The 16,897-nt window shown below is 41.4% G+C and overlaps 2 protein-coding genes across 3 annotated transcripts; both read right to left on the minus strand.

The window, feature by feature from the left end:
- Positions 1-181: 181 nt before the first annotated feature.
- On the minus strand, positions 182-7,062 carry LOC121197957 (nuclear body protein SP140-like protein). Of its 2 annotated transcripts, none has more exons than XM_041061737.1 (16): positions 6,764-7,062; positions 5,885-6,059; positions 5,283-5,522; positions 5,035-5,154; positions 4,467-4,600; positions 4,295-4,345; positions 4,152-4,197; positions 3,708-3,815; positions 3,467-3,595; positions 3,016-3,155; positions 2,362-2,430; positions 1,998-2,128; positions 1,266-1,383; positions 1,095-1,169; positions 727-870; positions 182-614 (listed from the first exon to the last, which is right to left on the minus strand). In XM_041061737.1, exons 1-16 carry the CDS (start codon positions 6,905-6,907, stop codon positions 525-527), a joined length of 1,914 nt encoding a protein of 637 aa, XP_040917671.1. In that variant the 5' UTR covers positions 6,908-7,062; the 3' UTR covers positions 182-524. The 2 variants fall into 2 exon arrangements, with proteins under 2 accessions (XP_040917671.1, XP_040917672.1); XM_041061738.1 differs by having other exon boundaries at positions 5,885-6,066; positions 6,764-6,901.
- A 675-nt stretch (positions 7,063-7,737) lies between these two features.
- Positions 7,738-15,817, minus strand: LOC121198284 (extracellular serine/threonine protein kinase FAM20C-like). The gene is made up of 11 exons (XM_041062294.1): positions 15,702-15,817; positions 13,969-14,502; positions 13,301-13,479; positions 10,682-10,760; positions 10,412-10,504; positions 9,897-10,012; positions 9,565-9,745; positions 8,847-8,956; positions 8,460-8,541; positions 8,237-8,296; positions 7,738-8,008 (listed from the first exon to the last, which is right to left on the minus strand). Exons 1-11 carry the CDS (start codon positions 15,800-15,802, stop codon positions 7,738-7,740), a joined length of 1,806 nt encoding a protein of 601 aa, XP_040918228.1. The 5' UTR covers positions 15,803-15,817.
- Positions 15,818-16,897: the final 1,080 nt, after the last annotated feature.

Raw genomic sequence — 16,897 nt, forward strand, 5'->3', positions numbered from 1 at the left:
GGCAGTTAATTGGAATTAATTAATTATAATTACACCAACTGTCTCTGTTTTCTTTTTAAATGTATTAAAGTGCAATTTAAAGATGTGAATAAATTATTTATATAGTATTTATATAAAAAACAGACAAACACAACAACACATATGAGAACACAGGTGAATACTTCAATTACTGTAACAAATGTTTTACGGAAACACTTTTTTTTATACATACATTGATATCAGACAGACATATGACAATTAAAAAAACAATGTTGGGAGCAAATTATGAACTTTTGTACAGGAATAAAACAAGTAGTTTGCAATGTACTCTACAGTACCTCTGGTACAAAGTAGAGTAAATAAACAATGGGACATATCTGTTTTTCTGTTATCTGTTCAATGTTATGTTTTCTTTATACTGAAATGTGTTGTTATATGGCAAGGATGATCCCAAAATGTCATGTCCACTGTCTATGAAAAGTCAGATCATTTTAGACTTAACACTATAGTGGTTGACGCTGTATTTGAAAACTTAACACTGTTTATCAGTCAACACTGATGTTGAACACTTTCTTAAATTCTCCGATGAAGAACTCCTTCAGTCGCTTGCCCATGGCAAGGAATTTAGGATTAGCCTGCAAAAGAACATAACAGTCCTTGTCACTATAAAAGTTCTCTGAAAAAAAGAATTAACATTGGATATTTAAAGGTTTAGAAGTTAAGAGTTTTTTCATCAGAGCTTCTTACTTGGTTGTACAAGGCACAGTTGCTGAAAATGAGCTGGATGTCGGACACAAACTCTCCAACTGTTTGGTATTCTTTCTTCTGGAGTTTGTCTGCTACATTGTCCAGCCACATTGGAGTCTGGATAACAGTGGAGTAATCCTCCAACTGTGAAGGCCAAGCAGAAATGAATGAAATGCTCACCACTCTGCACCACCAGTTTCTCAGTTTCAGACTACTGTACAGGAAGTGAAGACCTGTTGACAGTGGGATTCATTCTGCAGCCAGATTACTAAGTGCACTTCTTTTACAATTTAATAACAGGTACATTTTTTTTTCATGGATAGGACGGTAGTACACAGGTGCATGGAACAACGGAGGAAAATACTTACATAGAGGATTGGGTTTGAAGCAAAGGTTTGTTCCTCATCAGCACTGTACAGACACAGGAGGAGATACTGACATTCCTGTTGATGTAAGAAATGAAGGGATGGGTGACGGCATCGTGACAGAAAGGCACGGGGATGGACAGACTCAAAGACAGAGATTTGCAGTGTCCTCACCAGCATGTTTTGTGATATTTGGCGGGATATGGCTGCGTTCATTTGCAGCTCGTCACTGTAACGCCATTCTTGAGTGGTTTGGAATACGCAGAACGTACATATCCATGGTCTGTCGTCCCTGCTCTCACACACAACACACACATCAAAGATCAGTCTGAGCAGAATATAAACCGTTACCATTCGTTTGGAGTCATGCTTATAGCGGCTTTTTGAATGTGAGTTTAATATACACTCTCTTTTAGCTCTGTTATCTGGCTCTTTAGCTGCTAAATGCTCCTCTATGCTCACAAGCTAGTCGCTAACTTTGTGTGCATGCTGTTGGCAGGCGATGTGCAGTGGATTTAGGCAGCTGAAAACCGCTGCCTGCCGTGCCTGATAAAAATGATGATGATGAGCAACGGTGTGAGCCCTTAAAACCAAAACAATGAGCTGATAGGCGCTAAAATGATCAGTAAAGTTTTGTGATCCTTTGTTTATATAAAAATATTTATTAATGTAGCTTTAAATTACTGAATTAAGTAATTTAAGCCTGGAAATAGGGAGCACTGTTTTCACCTAATTGAAGTTGATTAGCATGCATATACAAGGTCTACTGCATGAAAGGCAGGTACTGAAGATTCCCACGGGTAGAAATTATAGAAAATCTCTTTAACCTTTGCTTAAATAGTTCATGCTAAAAACTAATTAAACATGTTTATGTCTCAGTTGGCTCGTATTTCGATCAAAGCTCACTCCAAAAGGGCGTCCTCCACATGAGGAAGGTGGCATTTCTGGTGGAAGGAGCGAGGACAGTGATCACACACCACCAGATGTGGTTCTTCACTTTTACAGATGCAACACTCATCATCGTTTTTCTGATTCTCCTGCAAAGACATGACAACAATTCTGTTTACACACAGTACAATCATAAATTGCAAAAGGTTCCTCCGCTTATGAAAATCTAAGCTTGATTCTCTTTTCACACCCTAGAAGGTGCAGAATTGTACTGTAGCTCCTTGTGAGAGACACAGGTTTTGTACATTGTTCTTGCAGGGCAAAGATCAGCATAGGGTGAGGAAAGTCTGTTTGTCTGAAACTGACTGATCAACAAACTTACCAGGTCTTTATTATCTGGTTTGCACAGATTGCAATTACACAGCAGTGAGTGGATCTTCAAGATTTCTTCCTGAAACAGACAAATCAACATTGTCTCCCACTTTTCAGGCTTAACAAATCCTGTGGCTCTCTCATCACCTCCGCGGCTATAGTTACATTATTTTTAATGATCATTAATTCCAGAGTTGAATTAACCTGTGTCTACGTATTGTTTCTTGCTCTCTGCTCTGTCCAAATCTCTTTATAATCTCTTTTTTTAACAGCTTGTGCCAACCAGTTTAGACTGACTGGAGTCCAGCATGGGGTAGATTTCCTTCTGCAGTTTATTGTTATACTTTCACATGTCTTTTTGTAGGTTATTTCTGCACACACGTGGCCTCTGGAGGTGATGTGAGAATGCAGGTTAGAGTACATTTGATTAAAGTTGTTCAGTTATAGTGTTTAGTTCTGTGACTTACTCAGTTCTGCATTAACAAAAGTCACATTAAAGTTACAATCCTTAACGTTTATGAGATCAACCCCTGTTTTTGATACTATATATGGTCCATACACACACACACACACACACACACACACACACACACACACACACACACACACACACACACACACACACACACACACACACACACACACACGGTGTGACCATGGTTACCTCTATGAGGACACTGAGCGGTTGTCCTTCCCACTTGATGTCTCTCTTCCAGGTGGCGTCTGTCTGACAGGATGCGTGCTTCACAAACTCCACAGGGCTCAACCAGCTCATCTCAGTCCGAATGCTCTTCCCACAAGTCCCTGGTGGGGGAGGAAAGATGGGAGGGCACATATTTTGCTGCGTTTGGTAGCAAGACACAACACAAGATCACTTTTTCTTTTTTGCCGTGCTAGCGGCACGACTGTTACGATGACAGCACTGACGATGACTCGGACACTGGCAGTGCCAGTTGGTCCACCACTCTGGTTCACAGTGAAATAGCAACTATCATATGCACTGTTGTTCAAATTTGTACAGACACTGATGTTTCCCAGGATGAATTTCGATGAGTTTTCCTTCACCTGACTTTTCCTCTAGTGCCACTATCCGGTCAACATTTATGGAATATTACCTGAGGCAAATCGTTTTTGGTGTAAGGTCCCAGCTACATCCCCACACGTTACTTTGAACACTGTCCTGCTTTTGCTGTCGGCGGCTTCTGGTCGCTGCTCAGTCTGTTCCTCACTCTCTTCCTCTTCATCTGAAAAGGGCACACGTTGAGATTAACATAACCATTACTGAATGACACTGCGATTAGATTCGCATATAGAGTAACTTCTATTATTGTTAGCATAAATGCACTAAAGCGGCACCTGTGACATCTGTGGAATTTTCTCTGTCGCTAGAAGAAACCTCCTGGTTTTCCAGGTGATCCTCCTCATCCTCATTTTTATCTTCTTCTTCCTCTTCTCCCTCAGGCACTAAAACAGAAAGAGGTGAACTGTAAGCCATTTTACCTTTGTGTGCACAAATCAATTATTTCTTCTACATAAGCAAATAAGAAGCTCGCACTCTCTCTCTGCTTTCAAAATCCATTTTCATTCATGTATTCCTGCCCAGGCAGAAACCGGCTCCTATGGCTGTCTGTTTGGCTCCAATGATAACACTACATTTTAATGTTTTAATATTTTATGTGAGGTAACACATGCTCTTGTAATAGCTTCTGGGGATGTAGTAGCTCACTCAGCTATCACAAATACTCCATGTATACTCCTATAGTTTTCTAAAAATCAATGTTTTGCACTAATACAACAAACCTGTGATTACATGGTGAGGATCAGATGAGAACAGGGAACGCTTGGCCTATGAGGAAAAAAAGGAGGGAATGGTCCAGCTGAGAACAATCCAGAGGATATATTACTGAGTCAGAATTTATTTGTTTAGGTATTTTCACCGCTACCGATTCCTTCTTATGCCGTCCTTTGTAGCTTGCTGATTTTAGGTGCCCCTCCTGAAGTGAAATTTAAAAAAAAAAAAAAAAAAAAAAACAGAAAATGAAAATCATTTTTACAACAAACTATGCATGAAGTGATTTGTGTGTATTCTAAAATTAAAATGACTCTTCAACAAACCTTTATAAGTTTTCCCAGTGGGGTGTCCACACATCGAATGCTCAGCTTCCAGTTCTTAAAGCTTTTCTTCCCTGCAATCTTCTCAAATTCGTTTGGAGTAAACCACTGTTTCTGGAAAGAAATGCACTTCTCCCCTGAAACAGACAGAGGATCGGGAATGTGTTAATCTCAACCATAAATCATCTGATGGGATGATTAACATGTGTCACCATCTTTTAACAGACGTTTAATTTTTGCATGTATCCTTCTATACCGGCTTGATCCATCAGAGTAGTGGGGAAGCTGGAGCCTATCCCAGCTGAGTACGGGTGAGAGGCGGGGTACACCCTGGACTGGTCACCAGTCAATCGCAGGGCAACACACAAAGACAGACAACCACACACTCACACCTAGGGGCAACACAGAGTAGCCAATTAACCTAATGTGCATGGGATTGTGGGAGGAAGCTGGAGAACACTCTTGCTGTGAGGCGACAGTGCTGACGCCCTTAAAATCCCATCCAATAAAATACAATTAATCAATTTAGATCAGGCAATGACAACGCTATCCCTTTTTCAGTCCCTCTGACCTTTAGCAAGTCTCCCTCTGCTCAGTATCCCCGTCAGCTGTCCACAGGTCACGGGCAGCTGGGACTTATAAAGAGGCCAGGTCCAAAGGTCGCCCTTCTCTCCTTTCTTCAATGGAGGAGCTGGGAAATTTTAACAACAACGTACAAACAACATAATACATTTTCTGATTCAAACATTCTGCTGACAGCAGCTGTTACCAAAACTTTCAGATAACATGTTTACAGAAGTAAAACAAAAGCTGACTTACAGAAGCAGATTTTCTTGGACTTCTTCCCCCGACCTGGAGTCAGCTGAGATGATGGACCGGGCTGCTGCTCCTCATCATCGTCGCACATGCTCCTGCTCCTCTGTTTCCTCTTCTTCTTCTTCACTGATCTGACTTGCTCCTCCTCTTCCTCCTCGTCTTCTGGAAGCTCCTTTCTTTTCCCTTCAGCTGTCCCTTCCTCCTCCACTGTCTCGGGCAGTTGTGAGTCAAAATGGAAAGACCCTGCAATTCAATTAAAGGTCAAGTATACAATGAACATAAGGTGTCAACATTTACTCATGGCTCATGTGGAGGCGAGGGTCAGGCTTCTGCACAGCTGTACGGTTCTGCAGTGACTCTGATTTTAAAAGCAGAGAACATGTGTGAAAACCGTGCAAGCAGAGTTTTATAAATCTGAAGCAAAGACAGTGCATGCATGTTTCAGGCTGCATGCTCTTTGTACAGGCCTGTGTACAAAATATGGTAATCAAAAGCAAAGAAAACATAAAGAAAGTAAGCAGAATCACAATAATTAGCACACTGATGAGCATGAAAACAAAAAACAAAAAAAAAAACAAACAAAAAAAAAAAAAAAAGAGTCTGACCGTCCATGAGGCTGTTGCGCAGCAGTCTCAGGGTTGGGTACTGGTTGATGATGGAATCCTTGAAGACACAGCTCCAGAAGACGCGGATGTGCTCTGATCGCTCTGTCTCGAACCGGTCCAAAATGTTGTAAAGGGCTTTTCTCGTGTTTTCTTTACTCTTCATGCGACTCACCTTCTGCACCCTCATGAAAGTACAGAGAAAATCAGGGTTGGATGATATAACCTGAATGTTGTTGTCGATGAATATAATGAGTATAACCACTGAAAGATCAAGACCTGTGAATTCACAGACCTGTTGAACTCCTTGTTTCATGTCAGTCATAGTAGTAGCTATTTTTCTGTGACAGTGATATGAGTAAACTTGAAAGATTCATTAGATACATGAATTCTGTTGATTGTCCAACTCCACTGAAAAAAGTGAGATGGAAATTTATCAATATTAAGAACAGAAACAATTTAGAGAGAATAGAATTATTAGACTGTATCATGTTCTGCAAAAAGCCCAATATTTCCTCCTGATTTTGTGAGCTACACTTTCTTCTTTGAAGATCAGAATGGACTCAATGACAAACACTGTATGTGATTACATAGTTCTGAAAATGTTTGTTGATTCTGCATTTACTACAATAAACTGTGATAAGAACCGAAAAGCTGCTGTAATCAATATTCTACAATTAACAACAGATGAAATCATCGATTGTGAACATCAGCGTTTTCACCTAAACCTTTTCAGACACCACACCTAAGTTTCCTCCTCATGCATTTCCCGCTTTCACGCGACCGCGCGCGTTTCATTCAAACAGGACCCACATGAGGAGGTGAGGGTGTGCGAGGAGGGGGTCTCGAGACGCCGTGACGCCTCCCGCTGCAGCGCCTCACCTTGTAGCTGTCCTCCGGGATCAGGTTATAATCTCTGAGCTTGTTGAGAAAGGTGCTCGGGTTCTCCATGAGGGACATATCTGTTTTGTGACAGTGGAAAAACCGCAGCAGTTCATCAGAGTCCAGGAAATCAATCGGGTCCATCGGGGTGGCCCAAGAAACAAAACAAAAAAAACAAAACAAAATCTACTGGTGCGACCGGATGTTTACGGTATGTTCGAAATCAAAACAACACTAAGAAGGTATCGGTTTGAAAGAGAGGCCCAGTCTCTTCATGTCTGATCAAAGGTTCTCTGGTGGATCAACCCACAATGTTTTCTCAGTTCCTCCTTCCAGTGACGTTTGGAAAGTGAAAGTATGAGAGTATTTGTGTGTGTGTGTGTTGTATAAATCGCAGTTGTGGTCATAGCCGGCAGAGGGCAAGATTTTACAGCTTCTGGACTCTCTCTCACATTTGATTTATACACACACACACAAAATATCTTTGGATTTTCTTTGTGGACGCCAGTAACACACAGTTGTCACACCTCCCCCTCAGAAAGTGTGTTTTGCTGTTGTTTCTTCACTTAAAGGTTTGAGCTTCACTGTGCAGAATGATTCCTTTGCAGAGTTTGGCCTTTTGTCCACATTCATCTGCTGAAGGAGCAAAGTCTGCAGTTCAACATTTGTACATACAGTCACGATTTTGTGACTTCACAACCAGTCTGGAGGACAATCACAGTCCAAGTTTCCAGGTTTTCATGTGGAGACTTGAAGCTTCCAAAGCACATATGCTGAGAATGGACTTCTAGGAGACAGCTTGAGGAAAATAGAGTATATTCAAAGATTATCACTGAAGGAGTTGAGGCAGTGTAGACGTGTAGAGGAGAATGCACAACACTTAAAGTTTTTTTTAGCTACAAATAATGATGCACCATTTGCTACTGTTGTACATCAAACCAAGTAATTTGACCTATATGATACAGGTATATAATTTACTGTTTTTTATTTTCCTCAGTCAGGTCATATTCTTTATCGTATCCTTCCAAGTCGTTGTAAATGACATCACTACGCTGATCCTGACAGGTCTGCACCACCCGCAGGATGGTTGCAAGGCGTCGGTCCAAAGCAGAGAGGTGTGGTTCGGACAGGAGGGGGGCCACGCCTGCCAGAGGATCCTGAGCCAGCGACTCCCGCATGGCGTCACTCAGACGGAAGCCCGGGAGGGACAAGAGACGCAAGCGGAGGAGGGTGGAGAGGCGAATTCTAAGAAGGTGAGTGGAGAACAAGATCACAAAGAGATACTGGAGAGGCGCTGCATGGAAAAGGTAAGTTATTAAAGAATTTGAAGGAAATGATATTTGATCTGGGTCCTTTAAGTTTTCTGTGCCACACCTGTCACTAGGTGCTTACAATTGTTGCTCACATCCTTCGTTTTTAAGTTTTGGAGTCATTTTGTGTTGCTTTTGTTTGTTAGTTTGTTTGTATGTTCACCTGCAACACTGTTGCAAGGGAGCCAGAATAGACAGCTCATCCCGAGAGTGACGCCCAAACCTGGAAAACGTTATCAAGTTAGAAAAGAAAGACATATTAGCTGCTGTATAAAATAATCCCTTCATTGTCTGACATGACATGATTCAACACAATACACTTGTTGAAATGTTTTTTTTTTTGCTGTAACCACATCTTCAACTGACTAAGCTGAAAGGTTACTCACGCCCGTCCGTTATCCAGATGCAGCAGAAAAGTCTCATTGCCAAATTTCTCAAATGTCTCATAATGATGTCTGTCCATGTTGCCTTTGAATGGAAAGAAATCATGTTTCATTAAAGTATAGGAAAAGCAATTTTTTTTTATAAAAGAAAAGTGAGTGAAATTGAATGAAAATTCATAATAACATGCTGAGTATATCTACACAGGAGATAATACTACCAGAAATTTTATAATGTGCGTTTATTATGTGCATAATTCGAATCTGTTCACTTCTGGACAGAAAAGAAGGACATATAAGTCAGTGACACCCCGCCCCCCCCCTCCTCCCAGATTACCCTTTGTGTTTCAAACTGACTGACTACAGTGGTGAGTTTAAAGCATAGAGACTGACTCATGAGGAAGTCCAGTACAGCCATGTCTATGAGATCCACCAGTCTGGTGCCGTGGTTGTATGGAGGTGTCTCTTTGACTGTGTCACAGTAAGCCGGCTCCTTCTCCCACCTGGGAACAACAGTACAATCAGTGATGCTCAGTTAAAGTAGAATAGATATTGATGCGCCATAAGTTTATCTGTTTAGATGTTTAAATGTTGTAAGTGAAGTAAACATTCATTTATAATACACATTTTTGGTTTGAATCTTTAACCTTTTTGTTTGTTGTTATTAAATTGATTTTTTTTTGCTGACTACTTTTGTTGATCGGTTGAGTTTTACCAGTTTTTTTTCCTTTTTTTAAATTCTATTTTCTCTTTTCTTTAGTCAGTTTTAATTATTGTAGTAACTTCTGTAATATAGTACTCTTTTAATCTATCTTAGCCATAGATTTTGTATTGTGTTGCAGTTCTTCATTCAGACCACTGGAGGGCAGTGAACTCTCATGATCCTGCTCACACACATGAAACCTCCACCTGCATCATGTCAGACACAACACAACACACCTAAAACTTAAAGAATTAAAGCAAACAGAAAGAAGTGGCTCTAATGTTCTGTCTGCTGCCAAGTGTATAAAATTACTAGTATTGATAGTTTAACACTTATATAAGGGTTATGTCAGTATTAATTGCTACCATAAGAAACAAAGGAGAGTATTAACTTAGACAGTGTACCCACTTTGACAGCTTGGTGAGGCTGTAGGAGCGTCTCCATGGTGACCTCCACGACCTGCGGGGAGCAAGGGTGAGGTCAGGCAGCATGGCAGCCAGGGAAACCTCCAGGGCATGTGGCTGACCACACACTGGGTGCTCTGTGGAACAGTAGTACTCACACTGGCCGTAGAAACACACATTCCCCACTCCAGGGAATAAGAGAGAGAGAGAGAGAGACGGCTTGATTTTTAGCTCTGTGTTGTTTGGTGTAACTAATGCGTATCACTTTGTCAAGGTGCAAACGGCATAAGAAGTGGGTGCAAGCACATTCACACACACATGCATATACACACATACCAGGGGAAGTGAAGAAAGTCCTAGACAGCCTGTGGTCGGTGGTAATCTCTCTGATCTCTTTGGTGACATTGATGAGTCGACCAACCACGGGAGGGATCCTGTTAAAGCCCAGCAATCTGAGACGGAGACAGGGACAGAGCGAGACGGAGACAGGGACAGAGCAAGACGGAGATATGGGATCAGAGACGAACATTAACAGAAGAAAGATGCACAAAAAAAATGACTAAAAACAGAAGGTGTGAGCAAGAGTTAAAGGACTAAGCTGAAAGAATGAATGAGAAATAAAACGAGTGCAGAAGGTTTTTGTATTTATGGTGGAATGTCTATGCCTCCTACTTTTTTTTTTCCTTAGCATAGCTTTAGTGCTAAATACATCTTTTTACTCTTTACTTGTATCCCTGTAGTGTAGTAGCTTCATGAATGAATAATCCCAGTGTCGGAGCAGTGACCAGTTGATTACAGAGCGGTCTGTCTACTCAGCGGTATTCCTGCTGACAGTGTATAACCATCTGTACCTGTCAAGGTGAAAGGCAGCAATCTCAGCATTGTGTCTTTCAAAGTCTGAGAAGTAGAAGAGGTTCACGTCCGTCTCTGCAACTCTGGACTGTCTGTGCAACAGGAACACACACAGTGACACAAATGCACAAGGCTATAGGCTGATGTATGGAAAGTGTTGCCCTGCTCTAATGGACTGCCTTATGAAAAAGAAACACAGACGCTGTTAAAGTTAGCCTGTTAGCCTGAGTGTAAAACAGTCAGTGAGTATTAGGACAGTGTGGTCTTACTTCATGGGTTTGAGCAGAGCTTGTCCGTAGTTTGGGAACGATATGAGCAGTTTGAGCTGGGTGCCTCCGGTCTTCTGAACTGAAGGACAGGCAGAAAGTGGATTCAAAGAGTGCATTAACAAAACAAAGAGACAAACAGTTCAGTTAATAATAATTTATAAGCAATCATAAGAAACACATATCACAAACCAACAATGCATCAGTCCAAACCTTCCAACCTACCTGGTCTGTAAATGACACATAGCCTCAAACCCAAGGGTTTGCCACTGAATACGGAAATCTTTAAAACCAGCTTACAAATATGTATTAATACTTAATATACAATTATTTTTTGATAAAACCGGGCACAGTAGTGAGCAACAGTGTTGGCTCACTGATGTGTTTTTCATTTATTTTGGACAATAATGAAGCTCCAAGGCTCAAAGGGAAAAAATCAGGCTTCGGCTGCACAGAAAACACTTGTTAGTCAGATCATTTTGTTTGTCTCTATTCTTTTTGACATAAAAAAGAATAGAGAATATCACCAGACTCCTTTAATATGGCAACTGCAAAGGGTGTTCGTTAAGTTAAATGCACTACACCAATTTCTCCACATGGTGGCCTATCAGACAACCATCAATACACCCTCCATTTTGTACAGTACCATAATAAGCCCTGCATAAAAGACTATGAAATTGATTTTTATTAGTTTGATGACAGCATTTTAACTCTCTGATGTTACTTAAGTTATTGCATAGTGCCTGTTATACATCAATTATGTAAAACCTATTAATATGTTTCATCATCCTGAAGCAATTTTGTCCCTGCAGCTCACAAACAAAGAAATCAGTATATCATTAACTGGTCTGCAAATTATTTTAAGCCATTTAATGTCCGCTGAGGTCTGTAAATTGAACACAAGTGGATTTTCTGCATTCTTCATTCAGCCCCAGCTCTCTTGATCCACCTCATCCACATTTCAGAACACTGGGAAATGTGAATGAATAAAATCTAAGCACACGTGCGTTCTCTTTCAAGTGAACAAGTTCAATAGAGGACTTTCAGAAAAAGAAACTGCTTTGGTTGTTGCGTGCCACGCTTGAAGGCTCAGCTCCTGGACATAAATCAAAACACACTTAAATCCTGAGAGCTAAATGAAATCCTCTCATATTTATTTATAATACATGTTTAGAATTACATTTAGAGATGAAAACCTACGTGAACTTACACGTTTAAAGATACATACTCAGGGGTGGGTGTTAAACATGAAAAAAAGGGATGACACAGTGATTAAAAAAAAATAATCAGGCAGTAGCTGAGATTAGTGCTTAATCTGCAACATATAACACAAATCTCAATACATTTTTCATTCTGCAGTGTGCTGAAGACGGGGACAGGCCGTCTGAGGTGAGCAAACACAAAATGAGCATGTGCATGTGCTGATGCAAGCGCACTTGTGTGTGCGTGTGTTTATGTATGTGAGCATCCAGCACGTGTACGACCGTGTGTGTGTGTGTGTGTGTGTTTGGGGGGGGGGGGGGGGATAATACAAGTTTGTGGGAGGATTACATTTAAGACCCTACTGCAAAAAGATCATGTGAGCTATTTGCCTGCTGTTTAGAATTATAACTCTGTGTCACTTTGTATTTTTTGTGTAAGCATCGGTGTCTGTGTCTGAGTGTGTATGCAATGCTTCATACACGTGGTAGTTACTGCAGTGAATTTGCAGCGTACAAGTGTTCATGTTACTGTGTCCATCCAACAGATGTACTGTAACACAGATTGCTCACACACAGGAACAAAATCAATTTATGGACCACATGCCTCCTCTCTGTTTGCTTTTCCACCTTCTTCAAACTCTCACTTTGCAACCGAAAGGGTTTGTGGGTCGTCAAACACCGCGCTGAATCCTCCTGGGTTTGTTCTTTCATTCTGTACAATTCTGCTTTGTGATTTCATTTTCACACATCAGTGTGAGCACATATGGATCTATCTCCTTATATGAGTGCCCCTGTGTGAATATGTGGACCTGTTTCTCAAAAATGTAATTTTCACTGCTCTAAATATGAACTTTGTCAGAGTTTTTACTGTATTCTCTGAGTGAATACTCCACGTTGCCTCTGGCTCTCTCACAGACCAGCTTGTTCGTGTGAAGGAACAAAGCAGCACGCATTTGTGACGTCTGTAACTGTGCTCAACCAAGAGGAAGCTGAAAAATTATACACAATGTAAACAACTACTGTGACAATTCAGGGTAAAGCTAAGTCAGTTTCTGGATTCAGTCTTGGGATGCTGAGCCATGCAGCCCTCTGAAGTGCCTCATTTTAGTGAAAGCCTGCATCCTATTTATGGTACAGAATCCAGATCCATATCTTTCCTATGTTAATGACTAGATCTGTTGCTGCACAGGTTTTGGCAGAACATGTAATATATATATAAAGAATTACAGCCCATGTGTTTTCTGTTTAACTACCAACAAGTGTGGTAAAGAAAAATAATTCAGCTTGGCTGACATTTCAGGATGCATTGTAGGACCACAAAGACAAAAAGGAAGAGTAATTAAATCACTGGTCATCTTCCTCCTCCTTCACTGTGCATCCTCTTCTAACCTGTTGGCCCTGCCCCCCTTCATTTACTTACCAGCACCGAGGATGCGTTGCGTTGCCAAATAATGAGTCAGCCTTGCCAGGTTGGGATCCTTCCTGTTGTACAACTCCCAGCGAGAGATGCCCAAGTGAAACCGTAGCCAGGGAGGATGGGTCTCCACGTCGCCGGTCCATGTGACTTTGTCGTAGCCTTTCTCCTGACTGGCACTCTGCCTTAAGGAGAGAGAGAGGAGGTGATAAACAGGTAGAACAAGCCAATGAAGGTCTCACATTAAACACAAGTTCAGCTAATTTGTTTCAGGGTGGCTCTTAAATTTAAAACAAACATTACATATGTTAGGCAGAGCAATGCAACACCAGGGGCTGGTGTTATTTTCTGCATGTGTGTAGCAGAATGTGGTCCTGGAGACACCTACTGTGGCGGGAACCACCGCGGGGGGGACGGGGGAGAACTTTGGCAGGTGTTTACATTTTGCTACAAGATTTTAGTGTGGAAAACAGTAAACTGGGTCGCTGCCACTCAGTGCCTCAGACTCCTCAGCCTTGTGAGGAATATTCATTCAGAAACCAATGTTAATGCATAGTCCACAGGATACTTCACAAAGGTGCAGTATAGAGGACGTTTTTTTCCAGAGCAGCATTTTTTTTTATTTTTTAACATTACATAGCGATTGATCTATTTTCTCAGTCTTCTTCACTCACCACTGACTGTCATCATCAATGACATCTTCCTCACTTCCTGCGTCCCCTGCATCTTCATTTGTCTTCACCCTCAGCAGCCAGTCATCTTCTCGAAGCTCTGGGTGTGGCAGGTTGTACAGCGGGTGATTGAACAGTGCCTCCAGCTTAGAACGACCCTTGACCTTTTGAATCGCTTTTCCTGCTCCGATCAATTTCTTTTCCCTCCCAGTGGCCCCGCTGAATGAATCTTCCCCTTTATGGTCTAACTTGTTAGCATTCAGTTTGTGATGTTCATCGTTCTGAGGGCTCACTGGCAGTTTGTGTGAGGAGGAGGCACCTGAAAAAGAGGAGGAGGAGTAGGAGACAGACTGCTGGTGCCGGGTTTCAGTTCTTGGAATGGATAAAGAGGAGGAAGAAGAAGAGGTGGGAGGGACGCAGGCTGTCTGGAGGACAGAGAGACAAAAAAATGCCAGGAGGAGATGGAGAGTGAGGGACAAACACGCCAGACCCAGATAGATGGAGCGAGTGGGTCGACCCAGGCTGTGTCTCACCATGCTGGAGGAAAGAAGCACAACAGCAGAGAGAGCCATTTAAAATCCAAACAGACTGTGGAGCCCTGTCAACACTGCAAACCTGATCATGATAATACATTTTCTGCTTATTGCATTCCACTCACAAAGCCTTTGCAAAGACAGTTTATTCTTAAAAGGTTGACACATGTTTGCATCCATGTTTACTGGCTTACAGTCTTCTACATCACTGCCTATACTGGAGCATTAGTGTGTTTTACCACCACCTGTTGATCAGTGGAACAGTGTGAGACCACTGGCTGGTTGCATCCTTGTGGAGAAGACCAAATAAACTGGGGCACCACATATTTAAACATTGCTCCATAGCCTTAATAGGGGTCATTAGGATTCATGATCAGGATCAGGACCACAGAGGTGGACGACTAACATCGCCCTCTATAAACCCATATGCTACCAGCATGGTTAAAAAAAATCAACAGATTTACAACCTAAAAATAACACAGCAGGATACAATCACAACCTGTAGGACACAGTCTTAACAAAACTGCATTTTATAAACCAACTTTTGTTCAACACAAATGTGCTATTATGGGAAAAGATAAACTGCTTATGGAATGGAAAAAAAAATAAAAACTGATACTCAGCGTGATCATCTTTGACCCATCTGGAGAAAACAGCCAAACAGGACGTCTAACTATCACCAGCTGCTGTCAGCGCTTAAACATTTTTAGTTACATTAGTTGGTTCATTTAGTTCACTTAATGCCTGCATGGTTGTGTAACAGTCAAAAATAAGCCGACACCATCCACAAAACCTGGTGGAGCGAGTGTTGTTTCCTCATGCAGCTCATCAGGATGCAGTCTAACACCTGCTCTGGTCTCCTCTGATTCAACGTAAGTGACACTTTATGGGATATTCAGGAACACAAGTGTGAAGTACATTTGCTTAGTGCTTCCCTCCAATAGGAAAAAATAAATGTATTGTGAGACTATTCTAAACACCCCACTGATTGATTTAGGCTGTTAGACAGGTGGATAGACAGGGAGACAGGTACCCATCCATACAGTCGCAGCACTGCACTAGTTAAGCAACAAACTGTCAGATAATCATTAACATCAGATCCCGAAAAGAAAGAAAAACGCACTAAGAAAATCAATACATTATTGAACAACTTGCTGCTCCCAAATTCCCTGTGTGGACCAGCAGGCTGGAGGAATTACTTACATCTCTTTCCCTTCAAGACCTGAATTTCTTCTCCCTCTCTCTCTCTCTATTCTGCTCCCCGTCCTCTGTTCATCAGAGAGACATTCAGGGTTTGGTGGCATTTCAACCTCTCTCTTTTTTTTTAAATCCTGTTTCTTCCCAGGAAGATTGCGTTGGTATGTTTGTTTGTTATCACGCGGTCACTGCAATCCAAACAGAAGTGAGAGGACTGGCATACTGTTGCGGTTGCGGTGACCCGTGTCTGCATGACCCACAGTTAAAAGGAAGGGGATTACAATATACTGTACTGCCAAATGATCTTTTAGTCTGCCTGGATCAATAGGATGATAATATCAACACAGACATGGTAGTCAAATAGAGTAGCAGCAAAAAAATAAAGTTAATACCACTCGCATGTCTGTGCACCAAATATGAAACGGAGGTAAAAAGCAAGCCTGACTCTGTTCAAAGCCTAAAGCTAAAGCTCACTTATTAACAAGTTATTTTTTGTTTCATTCATCAGGTGCAAAAACAACAATCCGCACCAGCATTACAATTACTGTGCAGACACGAAGGTGGTGTTAATAACAGAGTTTAAGCAAAGATAAAAGCATTAGAGTATTACCCATAACACTGAACTACTCCTTTACCCAAATCTAATCCACTTATATTATTTTCTCCATCTTTCTCCTTTTTTCTTCCTTTTTTCCCCTCATTGTTTTCCCTCCTTCATGTCAACACTTACTATCTACCCTTGGTTTTGGCTTTTGAGAGGACACTTGATACAGCTGTTGTTCATTTTGTCAATAAAAGGAGTTTTTTTTCTTTTTTTAAATTAATGGACCAGTGTGGATTTAAGTTGTTCTATTAGTAGATATGGAATATAATATTCATAGTTATGTTTTCATTTGTGTATCATCACCTGAAATTCAGAACTGTTGTGCTTACGTCAATTTGAGCCCTTTGTATCTACATAGGGAGCAGGTCCTCCCACCATGTTGCACCACCATGTTTCTACAGTAGCCAAAAATGGACAAACCAAACACTGGCTTTAGAGGCCACTGTAAGGTCTCCGACATGCATGGAAAGGGAGGGGAATTTAGTTATGCCACTGAATCCTACATACTCAATGTTATGCTGTATAACGCTCAATGAAAATAAAAGAGATGTCAAAAGGAATGAGCTGGATCTTCTGTTCTGAGCCGTGCATTGAGGTG

The sequence above is a fragment of the Toxotes jaculatrix genome, chromosome 18 (genome assembly GCF_017976425.1).
Source record: "Toxotes jaculatrix isolate fToxJac2 chromosome 18, fToxJac2.pri, whole genome shotgun sequence".
NCBI classification, from domain to species: domain Eukaryota; kingdom Metazoa; phylum Chordata; class Actinopteri; family Toxotidae; genus Toxotes; species Toxotes jaculatrix.

What these genes read in the sequence shown, in the direction of transcription:
- LOC121197957 (XM_041061737.1), bottom strand. Translation starts at nt 6,907, where the DNA reads ATGGACCCGATTGATTTCCTGGACTCTGATGAACTGCTGCGGTTTTTC. An exon ending in CCAAAAACGATTTGCCTCAG is followed by an intron (nt 3,156 to 3,466) that starts GTAATATTCCAT and finishes CTCCCCCACCAG; the next exon opens with GGACTTGTGGGAAGAGCATT. An exon ending in AAATATCACAAAACATGCTG is followed by an intron (nt 1,170 to 1,265) that starts GTGAGGACACTG and finishes TTACATCAACAG; the next exon opens with GAATGTCAGTATCTCCTCCT.
- LOC121198284 (XM_041062294.1), bottom strand. Translation starts at nt 15,802, where the DNA reads ATGCCACCAAACCCTGAATGTCTCTCTGATGAACAGAGGACGGGGAGC. An exon ending in GCAACGCATCCTCGGTGCTG is followed by an intron (nt 10,761 to 13,300) that starts GTAAGTAAATGA and finishes CCTGTCCTTCAG; the next exon opens with TTCAGAAGACCGGAGGCACC. An exon ending in AGCCTCACCAAGCTGTCAAA is followed by an intron (nt 8,957 to 9,564) that starts GTGGGTACACTG and finishes TGTTGTTCCCAG; the next exon opens with GTGGGAGAAGGAGCCGGCTT.